Source organism: Macrotis lagotis, chromosome 2, assembly GCF_037893015.1.
Source record: "Macrotis lagotis isolate mMagLag1 chromosome 2, bilby.v1.9.chrom.fasta, whole genome shotgun sequence".
In the NCBI taxonomy this organism is placed as follows: domain Eukaryota; kingdom Metazoa; phylum Chordata; class Mammalia; order Peramelemorphia; family Peramelidae; genus Macrotis; species Macrotis lagotis.
The window spans coordinates 192851315-192869040 of NC_133659.1; the positions used below are offsets into that span (position 1 = coordinate 192851315).

Genomic DNA, 17726 nt, shown 5'->3' on the forward strand with positions numbered 1-17726 from the left:
TTTGATTACAGTGGTCTCCATCTTCATTTTGTTTAATTGAAAATTAGCAGAGATCTGATAAGCGGGTTATATCTAAAACTATCAGGAGTATTACATGTAATCGGGAGAAGCTAGAAGCATTCCCAGTAAGATCAGAAATGAAACAAGGATTCCAGTTATCACCACTTAACAATATTGTACTAGAAATGTTAACTTTAGCAATAAGAGAAGAAAAAGAAATTGAGGGAGTTGTAATAGGCAAAGAGAAAACAACCTCTTTGTAGACAATAAATAGTATACTCAAGAGAATCCTAGAAAATCAACAAAAAAACTACTTGAGAAGTAGTTAGCAAGTTTGGCAAAATTGTATTTCTTTATATTATCATAATATTATTATATTATCAACAAAGCCCATCTGCAAAAGGTAGAAAAAATCCATTAAAATAAAAGTAGACAACATAAAATACTTGGGAGTCCACCTGCCAAAACAAACTCAGGAACTATATGAACACAATTTTAAAACTTTTCAGATAAACAAACAATTGGAAAAATATCAATTACTAATGGGGATAGGCAGAGCTAATATAATAAAAATGACAGTTCTACTTAATCTTATTTATTCAGTACCATACCAATTAAACTACCAAAAGATTATTTTATAGGGTTAGAAAAAATTAGAAACAAAATCGAATATTAAAGGAATTATGGAAGGAAAAAATGCAAAGGAAAGTAGCCTAGCCATACCAGATCTAAAACTATATTATAAAGTGGTAGCCATCAAAATAGTCAAATAGTAAATTAGTAAATAGTCAAATAGTAAATTACTATAATAATCTACTGTTGGATAAACCCAAAAACTCTAGCTTCTGGGATAACTCACTATCTGACAAAAATTGCTGAGAAAATTGGAAAATAGTGTGGCAGAAACTAGGCATAGATCTAACATTTCATATCCTAAATAAAATTGAAATGGGTATATGATTTATACATAAAAGATGATACCATAAAACCAATTAGGAGAATAAGGAATAGTTTATATGCAGATCTATGGATAGGGGAAGTTTATGACTAATCCAGAGATAGAAAGCACTATAAGATATAAAATAAAATTAATTATATTAAATTAAAATGTTTTTGCACAAACAAAACCAAGGCAACCAAGATTAGTAGGAATGCAGAAAGCTGGGAAACAATTTTTGCAGTCAACATTTCTGATAAAGGACTCATTTCTAAAATATTTGAATCAAATTAATAAGACTACAAATCATTCCCCAATTGATAAATGGTCAAAGGATATGAACAGGCAGTTTTTAGATTAAGAAATTAAAGCTATAGTCATAAAAAATTCTCTAAATGTAAAGAAATGCAATTAAATAACTCTAAGGTACCATCTCACACTTATCAGATTGGCTAACATGACAGAAAAGGAAAATGATAAATTTTGAAGGGGGTATGAGAAAACTGGGACTGCAGTGGTGGAGTTGTGAACTGATCCAACCATTCTGGAGAGCAATTTGGAACTATGCCCAAAGGGCTATAAAACTATGCATACCCAGGGGCAGCTAGGAGGTGCAGTGATAGAGTATCAGTCCTGGAGTCAGAAGGACTGGAGTTCAAATCTGTCCTCGGACACTTAATAATTGCCTAGCATGTGACCTTGGGCTGGTCACTTAACCCAATTGCCTCAAATAAATAAAATTAAAAAAAAAAAACCAACTACGCATACCCTTTGATCCAGCAATACCACTACTAGGTCTATATCCCAAAGATATAGATCATAAGCAAGGGGAAAACACTCACATCCACAAAAATATTTATAGCAGCTCTTTTTTGTGGTGACAAAGAATTGGAAAATGAAGGGATGCTCATCAATTGGAGAATGGCAGAACAAATTATGGTATATGAATGTTAGCTAGTGCTCTTGTTCTGTAAGAATTGATAAACTGGCAGATTTCAGAAAATTCTGGAAAGCTTTGCATGAACTGATACCAAGTAAAGTGGACAGAACCAGAAGATCATTGTAGATAGTAATAGCAACATTGTGTGATGATCAACTATGATAGTTCTTCTCAGCAAAACAGTGATCAAAGATAATTCTAAAAGACTTGTATGGAAAATACCACCCAACATCCAGAGAAAGAACTATGGAGCCTGAATGCAGGACAAAGCATACTATGTTCTCTTCTTAAAATTTTGTTGTATCTTTTTTCTTTCCTACGGATTTTTTCCCTTTTCTGATTCTTCTTTCACAATATGATTAATATAGATATATGTTTAATATGATTGTACTTGTATAGCCTATATCAGATTACTCCCTGTCATGGGGAGAGGGGAGAGAAGGAGAAAAATGTGGAACTCAAAATTTTACCAAAAATAAATGTTGAAAACTATCTTTTCATAATTGTGAAAAATTAGCAAATACCATTCATTCTCCAGGGAGAGAGACTAAAATGGGTATTTCCTAAATTGCCTTAGCTGGTACCATTATGTTCTAGGCATAAAAATGACTGTCTTCATTCTACAAGAGGAACAAGCAACTGGTTTATCATCATTTATTATCATTTATCATTATTTATTATCATTATCATTATTATCATTTATCATTGCTCTCCAGTCACTTGATTTGCCTAGCCAGAAAGATATATTTCTATACTTCATTTCAAATCCTTTTGAGTTCCTTTCAAATATATGGATCTTTGGGTGTACTCTTGAGTCCTTTAGTAATTCCTCTTGAGACAAAACTTCACCCTATAGAGTTGTTAAATTTCTAATAAGAGGTTAGGGCTCTTGGCTTTTCTCAGAGGACAATTGATTTTTAGATGAATTAAAAGGGAGCTTGTTTTGTCTTCTTTTTTATGGCAGTATGTCTTTCTTTAAAGTGTTTTCCTTTTCTTCATAGAATACTGAAGTGCTCTGTTTTCAATAGGATATGGGCTCTTGAGGTCTTCCCCCCCCCCCCAGGATGGGGAATGAGTTGTGTTGTCATTATACCCTCATTAGGTCCTACCATACAAAAGTGATATACATTAGGTTTTTTAAATTGTCAAAATATTTAACAAATGCCAATAAGCAAATAAGCAAAATTAAAAATAATATCCCCTGTGAAACTATAAACTCTAGACAGTTGTGTATGTGTCTGACTGACAAAATAATAACTCATGTAGTTCTGTCCCCTTTTCCATCTGGATTCTTTAAAAGTTTTGTTGCTACCATTATATTGTTATTGTAAATGAGTATATCCTACAGATTTGCCTTTCTTTCCTCTGTACTTCTTTGTATAAACCTCTCTGTATTTCTTTTATTTGTATTTTTTTTCTTTTCCCAGCATAAAAATATTTCATTGCTTTAGTATACCACATTTTCTTCAGTCATTCTCTAATGGTACTTAATTGCTTCCAGTTTTTAGATATTACATATAAAGCTCTATTTTTGTAAAGATAGTTTTAAAAACCATTTAGTAACATAACAATAGCTAAGATGTAATATTTTAAGTTTTGCAAAAATCCTTTTACATAAGTTAACTTACTTGATCTTCACATCAACTCAGTGAAGCAAGTATTGTTATTATGCTTATTTTTCAGATGAGAAAACATGAAACTGATTGAGGTTAAATTAAATGACTGGACTTGCCTAGGGCTACATAGCTATTAAGTGTCCCAGGCAAAATTTGAACTAAATATTTTTGATTCCAAGTCTGGCACTCTAGTCACTATACCTCTTAACTACCAATGTGCTCAAGACATATATAATGCCAGTAGTTAGATCATTGGATCAGAGTAAATAATAGGAAACCATTTGGAAGAGAGTTTGACAGTGTTTTTTAGAGATTGATACCAGAACAGGAGAATCAAGTTTTCTCCATGTAAAGTTAGCTAATGGTGGTGGAGTACAAACTTGTATATTTACCTTACTCAATTCAACCTCTAGTATATCATTCAGTACTTTGCTTTTCCTACTCTACCAATATGTCAGTGCCTGTTTTTTTTTAATTGATTTGGCAGTTTTAATCTTTCCCTACTCCCTTCACCCTCCCCAATCCTTGCCCCATATTAAGTTCCTTGCTTCAGGGCAAACAACTAGTTGCTGGATAGGTCTGGGAACAAAGCTCTTTTTCCCCAAATTTCCTGGTAGTTACTTAACTAAGCTACTTGAATTATAGTGACTGGCACTTATCTGAGGGACATGTTATCAGATACTTATCTCTAGGTTGCTCTTGCCTGCCAGCTTTTTTACACTCCAGTTCATTGGGAGCAGCTAGGTGACAAAGTGGATAGAGCACTGGCCCTGAAGTCAAGAGGAGTTGAGTTCAAATTCGGTCTCAGACACTTGTCACTAGTTATGTGACCTTGGGCAAGTCCCTTAGTCCTGACTGCCTCACATCCAGAGCCTTCTCCAGTTGTCTGGCCACTGGACCCAGTTGGCCCTGGAGGAGAAAGTGAGGCTGGTGACCTTAGCACAGCATCCCCTCACTCAAATCCAATTTATGCACTTGTCATAACATCACCTCCCTGATATCTTGATCTTCTTTGAGAACGAAACAACATCAATAGGTGTGGGAGAGAACTGAGCATGCTTGACTAACTTGTTACTGGGACTGAAGAAAGGACTTAATGAGTCTGGGATGCTCTTAGGAATCAGTGCACATCAAGAATATTCCCACCCTCTCATAACACACCGAGAGATACTAATCACATAGACTGTGGTTTATCTGCAGTGAAGTAGTTCTAACCCCATCCAAAACTGTGGCCTTTCCCTCTAAGAAAAGCAGATCTGAGATTAAAATTGAGGATGTGGGTTTAGCCCTAGCATAAAATAAACACTGGTTCACATAATTCCTTGTTTGATCAAACCCAAGAACAGAAGCCAATTCATCTCATGAAATTCTTCATTCTTGACCCTTTCCTTAACCAAAACAGAAGAACAAAGTTTTACTGGAATACAGAGAAGATCCCATAGCATTTGTGTCAGATAAGACCAGGAAATAAGCTCAGTGGGATCAGCTGTTACCAAGAGGTAGCAGTGACTCTTAGCTGCTGACACATATTGTGGCAGGTTGTTTTGTTCCAGCATATGATTTTATAAGAAATGACATGTTTTTGGATATGTGGGATTGTTGCCTCCTCAGGTCCAGTACAATAAATATTGAATCTCTACAGAGTATGAGTCATTATGCTGTGCTGTTCAGTTAAGAATTGGAGAAATTTTAATTTTCACTTCAGGGTGTAACCAGTTTGAAAGTTAGGTGAGTGGTTGAGGTGTGGGAAGCTTTATTATTTATAATATAATACTTTTCATGTTTTACATAATGCTTTTATTTACAAAACACTCATCTCATATATTGTCTACATTTTATCCTTGGCACAAGGCAAACAGGCTGACTCCTAGCTGAGGAGGAAGCCCAGTACATTTAGAGAAGAGAGTTGGCCATGGCAAGATGGTTGAAAATATTAGGAAATTTAGAAGGAAACACACAAACAAGCAGGCTAGATTTGGAAGGAGCACTTTACTTTTGTTTTTAAGTCAACCATTCATAATAGATATTACCAGTTTTATACAGACTCTTCTAGTCTGCTTCAAATATGAAAAGTTTTATTTTCTTTCATTTGTTATTTTAAGTTCAGAATATTAAAAAAAAGAAAGAAAATAATAGCAGGTTTCCTTTGATAGTGGAAATCATGAGTGAAATGGCTTAAACTGAAATGGGAAAATGGTTGTATTCCACATAATCTTCTGGCTTGTGCTTTCTGGAATCACCTCAGATGGGTCCAGAATGTTCCCTGGGTGAGATCCCAGATTTCTCTTTTTTTTCAGCCAGCTATTTCCTCCTTCTCTTATCATGCCCCTCATTCCTTTACAGGACACCCCCCCCCCCACCATGGAAGAGACAGGCGAGGAACCCCCAACATCAGCTGTCCTACTGGATCATTGCCATTTCTCTCAGATCGTCTTTAACAATATGGAGAAGTTTTATATCCCTGGAGGAGACATCATATGTCATTACACCTTCTCTCAGCATTTCATTCCCCGCCGGAAGGACTGGGTTGGCATCTTTAGGGTAAGAGATTAAAACTTTTAAATACTAAGAGCTCATGAACTATAGTTGAATCTCAGTTACTGTTTGTGTTACTTTTTTTTTTTTTTTTGGCAAAGCAGATGGGGTTAAGTGGCTTGCCCAAGGCCACACAGCTAGGTAATTATTAAGTGTCTGAGGCTGGATTTGAACTCAGGTACTCCTGACTCCAGGGCTGGTGTTCTATCCACTGTGTCACCTAGCCACTCTTGTTTGTGTTACTTATTGTGGATTTTTTTTTAATATAGTCAATTTTTAAAATCCTAGAATGGGTTCCTCCTGTTTACTAATGCTTATTTATTTTCATTATTAGCCTGAACCATCCATTACAGAACATGTGATTGTTCCAAAATATCACAATGCATTTCAAATTTTTTTAATTTTTATTTTATTCCAAATGTTTTCTTTTGAACTTCCCACTCCTTTCTTCCATACCTCTATCTTCTTGCTCTTATTATAGTAGCCTAATAGAGAATTCAGTGTGTCAATTAATTTCTTTGAAATAATTTAGCTAAGTTATTTGAAATTTCACTAGGAGAGCTTGGGAGGTAATCTGGGTAGATCCTTAGTTCTACCCAAATCTTTGCCTAAATCACCTAAAAAGAAGATATTCTTTCTTCTTTTTTTTAATTTTTAAATTTAAATTTTTAATTTAAATTTTATTTTTTCTCTCATTTTAACATTCTATATGTTTTCCAATTATATACAATAGTAATATGTACCCATCATTTTTTGCGAGACTCTGAATTCTACAATTTTTCCCCCTCCTCCCTTCCCTCCCCCCCACAGAAGGCTGTCTGACAGTTTCTACATTGTTTCCATGCCTGCCATACCTTGATGTAAATTGAATGTTATAAGAGTAAACATAAGAATAAACATTAAACTCCCTCCCTGCCAAGAAGATGAGAGAGAGAAAAAAAAATTGTACTTCAGTTTGTGTTCAGATTTCAATGGCTCTGTCTCTGGGATGAGTTGCTTTATTTATCATAAGTCCAGCAGAGAAGTTGCTTCAGGATTTTTCCCTCAGTTGCTATTACTAGCTCTACCTCCACTCTATTTCTCCCCACTCTCATTTATTCTTTTCTCTCTCTCTCCTTTCATCCTGGCCCTGTCCAAAAGCGTGTTGAATCTGAGTACCCTCTCCCTCTATCTTCCCTCTCTTCTATCACCTATTCCCCCCTTCCTTCCCCCCATTCCCCTTCATCCCATCCCTTTCCTCCCATCCTTCTCCAGGCCAAGATAAATTTCCTCACCCTATTAAGTGTGTATGTCATTTCCTCCCTGAGCCATTTCCAATGAGAATAAAGGCTCACTCATTCCCCTTTGCCTTCCCTCCTCCCCTCCATTGAAAAAGCTTGACTCTTTTGTGAAATCTCTCAGCTTCTTCTTCATCTCCTTTTCCTTCCTTCCAATACTTTCCCCCATCACCCATTGACTCCATCCCTTTACCACATCATACCATTATATTCCACTCCTTCCTATGTCCTGTCTATTTATCTCTTTCTAACAGCTCTTATAAATGAGAAAGTTCATATGAGTTATCAATATCTTCTTCCTGTGCAGTTCAACATCATCAACTTCTTCATAGTTAGTCCCTCTCTTCCACTCCCTCTATGGTTCACCAGAATCCTGTACTTGGAGATAAGACTTTCTGTTCAGCTCTGGTCACCTCAATAGGAAAGTATGAAAGTCCCTTGTTTCATTGAAAGTCCATCTTTTCCCCTGAAAGAGGATTAATTTTTCTGGGTAGTTGATTCTCAGTTGTAAACCAAGATCTTTTGCCTTCCTGAATATCATATTGCAATCCCTATGAGCCGTTAATGTAGATGCTGCCAGATCCTGTGTAATCCTGACTACGGAACCTTAGTAGTTGAATTGTTTGTTTCTGGCAGCTTTTAGAATTTTCTCTTTGATTTGGGAGTTTTGGAATCTGGCTATAATATTCCTGGTAGTTTTTCTTTTGGGATCTCTTTCAGGGGTTAACTGGTGAATTCTCTTGATTTCTATTTTACCCTCAGCTTCTAGGATCTCAGGGAAATTTTGCTGTATTATTACTTGAAAAACAAAGTCTAGGCTCTTCTCCTGGTCATAGCTTTCAGATAGCCCAATAATTTTTAAATTATTTCTTCTGGATCTGTTTCTACTCCCAATTTTTCCTCCACCTCCCTTAATTGCTTTTCAAAGTCTTTTTGAGTTCATCCATAGTCTGAGCCCATTTTCTGTTTCTCTTGGAGGTTTTGGAAATGGAAGCTTTGATTTTGTCATCATCTGAGTATGTATTTTGATCTTCCATGGGACTAAAGTAATTCTCTATAGTCAGATTCTTCTTTTTCTGTTGTTTACTCATTTCCTCAGCCCAAGACTAATTTACAACACTTTTCCAAGGCTTTGGGGTTGTTGTTTTTTTTTGGGACACCCCACTGGGACCTTTATTCCTCCAAGGTCTTATGCTCTCTTACCTGTGCTTTGATAGGTAGATGACCACAGCACTACCCTCTGCTTTGGGGTTATAAGGAGAGATCCAGCTTGGTTATTTAGTATGGAGGCCCATATGTGAGTGTATGCAAACAGCAGAGTCCTACCCAGGGAGAGCAGAGAAATCTCTGCAGGTTTCCCTTACTGTCTCTGGGGGTGCAGGCTGCTTTCTCCAGATTCTTGCTGCAGATTCTGTGGTCATGCTTCTCACTCCACACTCATCCAGGTGCAGCAGAATTCTCTCCCACTCCTTCAAGCAGTGATCTCTGGGTTTCACTGCACTGGGCTGGGCTGGGCTGGGCTGGGCTGGGCTGGGCTGGGCTGGGCTGGGCTGGGCTGGGCTGTGCCTAGGCTTTTTTTCCAACCTGGTGAAACACACCTTTCACTCAGTCTTCCTGTGGGTTCTGCCCCTCTAAATTTTGGCTAGAGCCATCCTTTCTTTTTTGGGGGTTGGGGGAGGGAGTTCTGGGGAAATGCTGCCTTCACTCTGCCATCTTGGCTCTGCCCCCTTCTTTTTTTTTTAAGAGTCCAATGACAGAAAATTCATCATTTCAGTTGACAACCTTTTCCAATTTTTAATTAACCCTGACAATCAAGAAGAAGCACTTCTTAATTTTTTTATGATAGATATCCTCCCAACACTACTATCTGGCAAATTTGGATATTTCAGAGACCAATGGTAAAGGTCAAATCTGTTGTTTACACTGTAGGGTTGCCATTAGTACTGACTTTATGTTTGACATCTGTATGTTATATACCTTTGAGCTGATGCTGCTCCTCCTGAAACTAAACACCTTTCCTGATTGTACAGTGAAAGAGGAGCTGTCCCTGGGTGCTTGCGCACCCATCCATGCACAAACTCATACCCCTTTCCTTAAAAACAAAATAAAATACTCAACTTCTTTTCTTCAGTCATTTAGAATACTAAAACTCATTGATGAGGCAAACCTAGAGACAGTCAGATTGATATTCTTTTGGGTGTCTATAGCCAAAATAGTACTAGCTGGGGTGGCTAGGTGGCAGAGTGGATAAAGCACCAGCCCTGGAGTCAGCAGTACCTGGGTTCAAATCCGGTCTCAGACTTGATAATTACCTAGCTGTGTGGCCTTAGGCAAGCCACTTAACCCCATTTGCCTTGCAAAAACCTAAAAAAAAAAAATAGAACTAGCTTCTTTAGTATTACTGGTACCTTCTGAGGCTGTAGGGTTTTGAGCCTTAAAGATTAATAGAGATGTTCTGACTCTTGACAGGCATTTAGGACCTCAGCTGAGTCAGAAACAAGGGGCAGGGTAAAAATCCCCAATTAAATGCCAAATTAGAAATTCTGAAAATTAAAGGAGAAATTAGTAAAATCGAAAGCAAGAAAACTATTGAACTAATAAATAAAACTCTTTCTATGACACCAATATGGTGCTGATATGTAAATCAGCAAGAGTCAAAACAAAGAAAGATGCAAAAATCTTAAAATCTTAGCAAAGCAATTACAGCAAGTTATCCTAGGATTTATTCCAAGAATGAAGGGTTGGTTCAATATTAGGAAAACTGTTAGTATAACTATATCAATAACAAACCTATCAGAAATCATATGATTATCTCAGTAGATGCTGAAAAAGCCTTTGACAAAATACAACAATTCCATTCCTACTAAAAACACTAGAGAACATAGAAATAAATGGATTGTTCCTTAGAATGATTAACAGACCAACGCCTAACACCCTTTACCAGGATAAGATCCAAGGGGTGGCTAGGTGGTGGAGTGGATAAAGCACCAGCCCTGGAGTCAGGAGTACCTGGGTTCAAATCCAGTCTCAAACACTTAATAATTACCTAGCTATGTGGCCTTGGACAAGCCACTTAACCCCATTTGCCTTGCAAAAACATAAAAAAAAAAAAAAGATAAGATCTAAACCATTACAGGATTTAGACATAAAAAAAACAATACTATAAGCAAATTAGAAGATCAAGGACTAGTTTACCTATCAGATCTATGGAAAGGGGAGCAGTTTATGACTAAGGAAGAGTTGGATAACATCACCAAAAACCAACTAGATGATTTTGATTACATTAAATTAAAAAGCTTTTGCACAGATAAAACCACTGTGACCAAGATCAAAAGAAATGTAGTAAATTGGGAAACAATCTTTACAACTAATGATTCTGACAAAGGACTCATTTCTAAAATATACAGAGAACTGAGTCAAAAAGCTATTCCCCAATTGACAAATGGTCAAAGGATATGCAAAGGCAATTTACAGATGAGGAGATCAAAGCAATCCATAGCCATATGAAAAATTGCTCTAAATCATTAATTATTAGAGAAATGAAAATTAAAGCTTCTCTAAGGTACCACCTCACACCTCTCAGACTGGCCAATATGACCAGAAAGAATAATGATCATTGTTGGAAGGGTTGTGGGAAATCTGGGATAGTATTACACTTTTTGTGAAACTGTGAACTCATCCAACCTTTCTGGAGAGAAATTTGGAACTACGCCCAAAGGGCAACAAAAATGAGCATACCCTTTGACTCAGCAATACCACTACTGGGTCTATAACCTGAAGAGATCATGAAAAAGGGTAAAAACATCACTTGTACAAAAATATTTATAGCAGCCCTGTTTGCGGTGGCAAAGAATTGGAAATCAAGTAAATGTCCTTCAATTGGGGAATGGCTTAGCAAACTGTGGTATAGGTATGTCATGGAACTCTGTTGTTCTATTAGAAACCAGGAGGGATGGGATTTCAGGGAAGCCTGGAGGGATTTGCATGAGTTGATGCTGAGTGAGATGAGCAGAACCAGAAAAACACTGTACATCCTAACAGCAACATGGAGGTGATGATCAACCTTGATGGACTTGCTCATTCCATCAGTGCAACAATTGGTAACAATTTTGGGCTATCTGCAAAGGAGAGTGCCATCTGTATCCAGATAAAGGAATATGAACAAAGTTCAAGGACTGTTCCTTTAATTTAGGGGGAAAAAAACAGATATCTTATTGTTGGATCTTGTTTTTTCTTAGACTTTTTGTCTCTTCCTTAAAGATATGATTTCTCTCTCATCAACACTCAATTTGGATCAATGTACAACATGGAAACAAAATAAAGACTGATAGATTGCTTTCAGTGGGGGGTGGGGGAGGGAAGTAAGATGGGGGGAAAATTGTAAAACTCAAATAGTATCTTTAATAAAAATAAATTTAAAAAATAAAATAAAATGAGAATTTTAAAAAAGTATGATTAACAGCATCTATCTGAAACCATCACCAAGTATTATATGCAATGGGATTAAGCTAGAGGCATTCCCAGTAAGATCAGGGGTGAAACAAGGATGCCCATTATCACTACTACTATGCAATATTGTATTAGAACTGTTAGCTTCAACAATAAGAGAAGAAAAAAAAATTGAAGGAATTAGAATTGGGAAGGAAGAGACAAAACTCCCACTCTTTGCAGATGACATGATGGTATAGCTAGAGAATCCAAAAAAATCATCTAAAAAACTACTAGAAACAATTAGTAACTAGCAAAGTTGCAAGATATAAAATAAACCCCCATAAATCCTTAGTATTTCTATATATTACTAGCAGGATACAGCGGCAAGAGCTAGAAAGAGAAATGTCATTTAAAGTAATCTCAGACAATATAAAATACTTGGGAGTCTACCTGCCAAGGCAGACTGAGAAACTCTGAAAACAACTACAAAACATTTCTCACACAAATAAAATCAGATTTAAATAACTGGGCAAATATCAACTGCTCATGAATAGGCTGAGCTTATATAATAAAAATGACAATTCTGCCTAAATTAAACTACTTATTTAATGCCCTACCAATCAAAATTCAAAAAAATTACTTTAATGAGTTAGAAAAAATTGTAAGTGGGGGGGGCGGCAGAGCCAAGATGGCGACAAGAAAGAATCGAGTCTGAGGCGCTCTCTGATAAAACTTCAAAACTAAGGACTCTAACTAAACTTTCAAGAGACAGAACCCACAAAGGGACCCAGGGAGGCAGCTCTTCTACTCAAGGTAACCTGGAAAAGAGCAGAAAGGCTCTGCTCCCCGGGGTCGGAGGGGCGGCCTGCCAGAGCAAAAGAACTTCAGCCTCCTGGAGGCAGCCCCAGGGCGCTGGGCGCCCCAGCTCACAGCAACGGGGGAGTCTCCTGAGCTGCACCCCGGGGAGCACCAGGCACAAAGTGGGGGAACAGCAGGGGACCTCTGGAGCCCAGCCCTCAGGGCACACAGCCAGCAGCTTGGTCTTTTGGCAGCCCAGACCCCAGAAACGGAAGCAGGCGGAGCGGTAAGCAGGAGCCCCCAGGGCATGAGCCCATTGAGCTGAGGGAGGGGAGTGAAGAGAGAGAGACTGCCGAGCTCTGTCCTCTGCCCCTGGAACAGGACTCTGGGGCTCTGACCACATTCAGATCCTGATCACAGTCTAGGGCCCCCCCACCTCAGCCCCCTGGCAGAGGGAGGCGCTTATGGTCATTCATAGACCAGGAGGGAGGACAGAGCCTCACACACTGAGACCCTTGTGGGAGTGTCCCAAAAGCTCAGAAAGCACCCCAAAACCAGGCCCAGGCTGGGAAAATGAGCAAGCAGAGAAATAAGAGGAACACCATTGAGAAATATTTTGCAAATGAGCCCAAGAAGGATCAAAATACTCAGTCTGAAGATGAGGGAGCACAAGCTCCTGCATCTAAAGACTCCAAGTAAAACAGAAATTGGGCTCAGGCTATGACAGAGCTCAAAAAAGACTTTGAAAATCAAATGAGGGAGTTAGAAGAAAAACTGGGAAAAGAAATGAGAGAGATGCAGAAAAAATTGTAAGTACATTCATATGGAGAAATAAAAAGTTGAGAATCTCCAGGGATTTAATGGAAAAAAGTACAAAAGAAGGTGGCTTAGCTCTACCAGATCTAAAATTATATTATAAAGCATCAGTCATCAATACTGTCTGGTATTGGCTAAGAAATAGAATGGTGGATCAGTGGAATAGACTAGGTACAATAGCAGGAAATGATTATAGTAATCTACTGTTTGATAAACTCAAAGAGTCCAGCTATTGGGATAAAAACTGTCTCTTTGATAAAAACTGTTGAGAAAATTGGAAGTTAATATGGAAGAAACTTGGATTAGACCAATACCTCACACCCTATACCAAGATAAGATCAAAATGGATATAGGATTTAGACATTAAAAAAAATATTATAAGCAAACTAGAAGATCAAGGAGTAGTATACCTGTTGGATCTATGGAAAGGGAAGCAGTTTATGACCAAGAAAGAGATGGGACATTATTAAAAACAAACTAGATAATTTTGATTACATTAAATTAAAAGGCTTTTGCACAGACAAAACCACTGTAACCAAGATCAAAAGAAATGTAGTAAATTGGGAAACAACTTTTACTACTAGTATTTCTGACAAAGGAATCATCTTTAAAATATATAGAGAACTGAGTCAAATTAAAAAAAAAAAAAGACAAGCCATTGCCCAATTGACAAATGGTCAAAGGATATACAAAGGTGATGAGGAAATCAAAGCGATCCATAGTCATATGAAAAATTGCTCTAAATCATTGCTTATTAGAGAAATGCAAATTAAAGCATCTCTGGGGTACCACCTCATACCTCTCAGACTGCCCAATATGACCAGAATGGATAGTGATCATTGCTGGAAGGGATACGGGGAAATCTGGGACACTAATACATTGTTGGTGGAGCTGTGAACTCATCCGACCTTTCTGGAAAGCAATTTGGAATTATGCCCAAAGGGCAGCAAAAATGTGCATACTCTTTGATCTAGCAATCCCACTACTGGGCCTATACCCTGAAGAGATCATGAAAAAGGGTAAAAACATCACTTGTACAAAAATATTCATAGCAACCCTGTTTATAGTGGCAAAAAATTGGAAGTCAAGTAAATGTCCTTCAATTGGGGAATGGCTTAGCAAACTGTGGTATATGTATGTCATGGAACACTATTGTTCTATTAGAAACCAGGAGGGATGGGAATTCAGAGAAGCCTGGAAGGATTTGCATGAACTAATGCTGAGTGAGATGAGCAGAACCAGAAAAGCATTGTACACCCTAAAGCAACATGGGGGTGATGATCAACCTTGATGGACTTGCTCATTCCATCAGTGCAACAATCAGGGACAATTTTTGGGCTGTCTGCAATGGAGAATACCATCTATATCCAGAGAAAGACTATTACCTTTAATTTAGGGGGAAAAAATTATATCTTATTATGTAATGTTGCTATCTCTTATACTTTATTTTTCTTCCTTAAGGATATGATTTCTCTCTCATAACATTCAGCTTAGATCAATGTATACCATAGAAACAATGTAAAGACTAACAGACTGCCTTTTGTGGGGGGTGGGGGGGAGGGAAGCAAGATTAGGGGGGAAATTGTAAAACTCACAATAAATAAAATCTTTCTTAAAAAATTCAATCAACGGGGCGGGTAGGTGGTGTAGTCCGGGCGACTAGGTGGCGTAGTGGATAAAGCACCGGCCCTGGAGTCAGGAGTACCTGGGTTCAAATCCAGTCTCAGACACTTAATAATTACCTAGCTGTGTAGCCTTGGGCAAGCCACTTAACCCCATTTACCTTGCAAAAAAAAAAACCTAAAAAAAGCCCTAAAAAAAATTCAATCAAAAAAGTTATATAATTTTGCTATCATATTTTTTCTTAAGGATATGATTTCTCTTTCAACACATTAAATTTTGATCAATGTATAGCAATGAAACAAAGACTATCAGACTGCCTTCTGTGGAGGGGTGGGAAGTGAGATTGGGGGAAAAATTGTAAAACTCAAAAATATTGTTTTTTATTGTAAAAAGGGGAGTCAAGGGCAAAAGTTTTGCTCCATTTTTATGTAATAGTACCATAATTCAAACCAGGATAAGTTTTTTAAATCTATTAATCAGTACTGGAATACATAAAAGAAATATTTTGAAATTTCCATTTGCCCAGAGTAATATTGAAAACAGTTGTATTTCCTGATTTTAGTAATTACTGATTTCCTACTATCAACATTATCAGAAAAGATATTTGAAATCAAACATGAATCTTACCTTTATAAAAATAACTAAAACTTAATAAACCAAAGGAATTCCCACCATAGTATATCTGCATCTGGATTTACTATACTTTCAGTATTAAAATAAAAACTCTACCAAGGGTCCAGAGAAGAACAGTAAAAGGGTCAAAGGGATAGAACAACTTCCATGTGAGAACAGATTACTAAAATACAAGACAAAATAACAAGGTTTGTCTGGAAAGTTGAAGATGAAGGAAGCAGTATTTTTATAGCCATGCTGATATTTTAACATTTTTTGCAATTTCCTATTGAGAAGCAAGATGTTGGCTAGTTCTAGGTTCTGATCCTAACTGTGTGTGACCAAGGACAAACTACTGAATTCCTCTGAGATTCAATTTCTTATCTGTAAATGGCATTAGTAATACTTGCAGTGCTTATTTCACAAAGCTGTTGTGAAAGATATGCTTGGTATATAAAGCACTATGCAAATGTGAAAAGTTTTAATGTATTAAATTATGAGTGGTATATATACCAGATTCCCAAAATATTATTGAGACTCAAAGTTTGAAGGAAAATTTCTTGACATAGAAATAGTAATTATGTGATAGATTAGTATTTTTTAAAAAATCTTTAGTCTTGTATCAGGAAACCTTGATTATAGCTTTATCACTAATCAACTGATTAGGACAAGTAATTTACTGACTTAAACAAGTTAGATAATTTCTGTCTTCTTAGTTTCCTCAGTTGTTTTTACCAAGAAGATTAGTCCATATCATCTATCACATCCAAGATGTTATTCCAAGATGTTGAACTTTATATCCTGGTAGATGTAAATGTAAAAATATTTAAATGATTTAGATAGGTAAATTTATAATAGATCCAGGACTTATTAAAGGAGGCTAGGAATAATGTTGCCTCACTTGACTGTAAATTTTTCCTTTGAGCCACTGTGAGAGACAGAAATGTGGCTCTGGTTAGATCAGCAATTGAGTTGATACCACATCTCAGATTTCCCCATTTGAAGTTCCTATTTATTCTACTCTTACTATTTCCTAAGCAAGGCTTCTCTTTTTTTAGCCACAGACTCCAAGAGGTAGTCACAAAGTGGTAGCATTAGAGACCAGAGATCCTTCTCCTAACTTTATCCCATCAAAGAAACCAAAGAATTTGAATCTCACCCACAAATAAAAATATTCCCTCTGTTTGGAGGCAAATATAAGTCGGAGGCCTTGCAACATGATATTTTGGACACAGGGCATTAAGAAACTGCAGGACATGAATGAGAACTCTATAAAATCCCAGTTTTTGTGGACCTCCTCAGGTTGTGCTGTCTCCTACTTGCTTATAACAACTGGTATATACGCTAATTAGACACTAAAACATTTGTTCTGTTAAGTTTTCACTGTGGCCTTTTCAACTCTATTTTAAAACTTTTTAATAAACTAAAGTTGAATTTATTTTTAGTTCTCTCTCCCCCCACTGTGTCCAGGCAGCTTCAAAATATAGTAGATGAGTCCATTTTGTTTCTTATTTTCTACTTCTGCAGTCTCTCTGAAGGTGTTGTGAATCCTTGTCCTTTCTCTGATGTGCTTTTCTTCCACAACTGATATGGTTGGGTCTTTTCTCTTTTGGGCACCTGTTCCATTCCTCCTTTTCTACCTAATCAGTCTACTTCCGTGAGATGTTTTATTTCCAGAAATGTCTTATAAGGCCTTTTATAGTCATTGAATCATACTCATTATCACTAAAAAACTTTCAACAATTATATATTATATGTGACTTTATACCAAGAAAAATAAGCAAATCTAGTTGTTTTAGCTATCAAGGCTAAGGACACAGCAAGCAGTGGCATGGACAGAGTTGTGCAAGTTAAACTTTTATGGTGATGGATCCATCAGCTCCTCAGGGTGGATGTTCTTCTCTCCAGTTGTATAGATCAAAACTCATTCATGACTTATACCTCTACCAAGCTTATCATCGCCCATGTCCCTGCCATAACTTCTTCCCAGGAAATTATTTCTGTTCTATTTATATTCCACCAAAGGAGACCTTCCTTTTGATCTCATACAGAATATTATTGTATATGCTCGTTCATCTGTTTTCCTTTATTCTTCATACTTGCCTTCTGAATATAAATTTGAAATATCCAGGTTCATATCC

The 17726-nt window shown here is 37.0% G+C and overlaps 1 protein-coding gene across 2 annotated transcripts in view; it reads left to right on the top strand.

Moving 5' to 3' along the window:
• Positions 1-5836: 5836 nt before the first annotated feature.
• Positions 5837-17726, top strand: part of CALCOCO2 (calcium binding and coiled-coil domain 2) — a 29621-nt gene continuing 17731 nt past the window's right edge. For both annotated transcript variants that reach the window (XM_074224203.1, XM_074224204.1), the window contains exon 1: positions 5837-6034. In XM_074224203.1, coding sequence (XP_074080304.1) covers positions 5855-6034 — 180 coding nt within the window. In that variant the 5' untranslated portion in view covers positions 5837-5854. The remainder of the gene's footprint in view (positions 6035-17726) is intronic.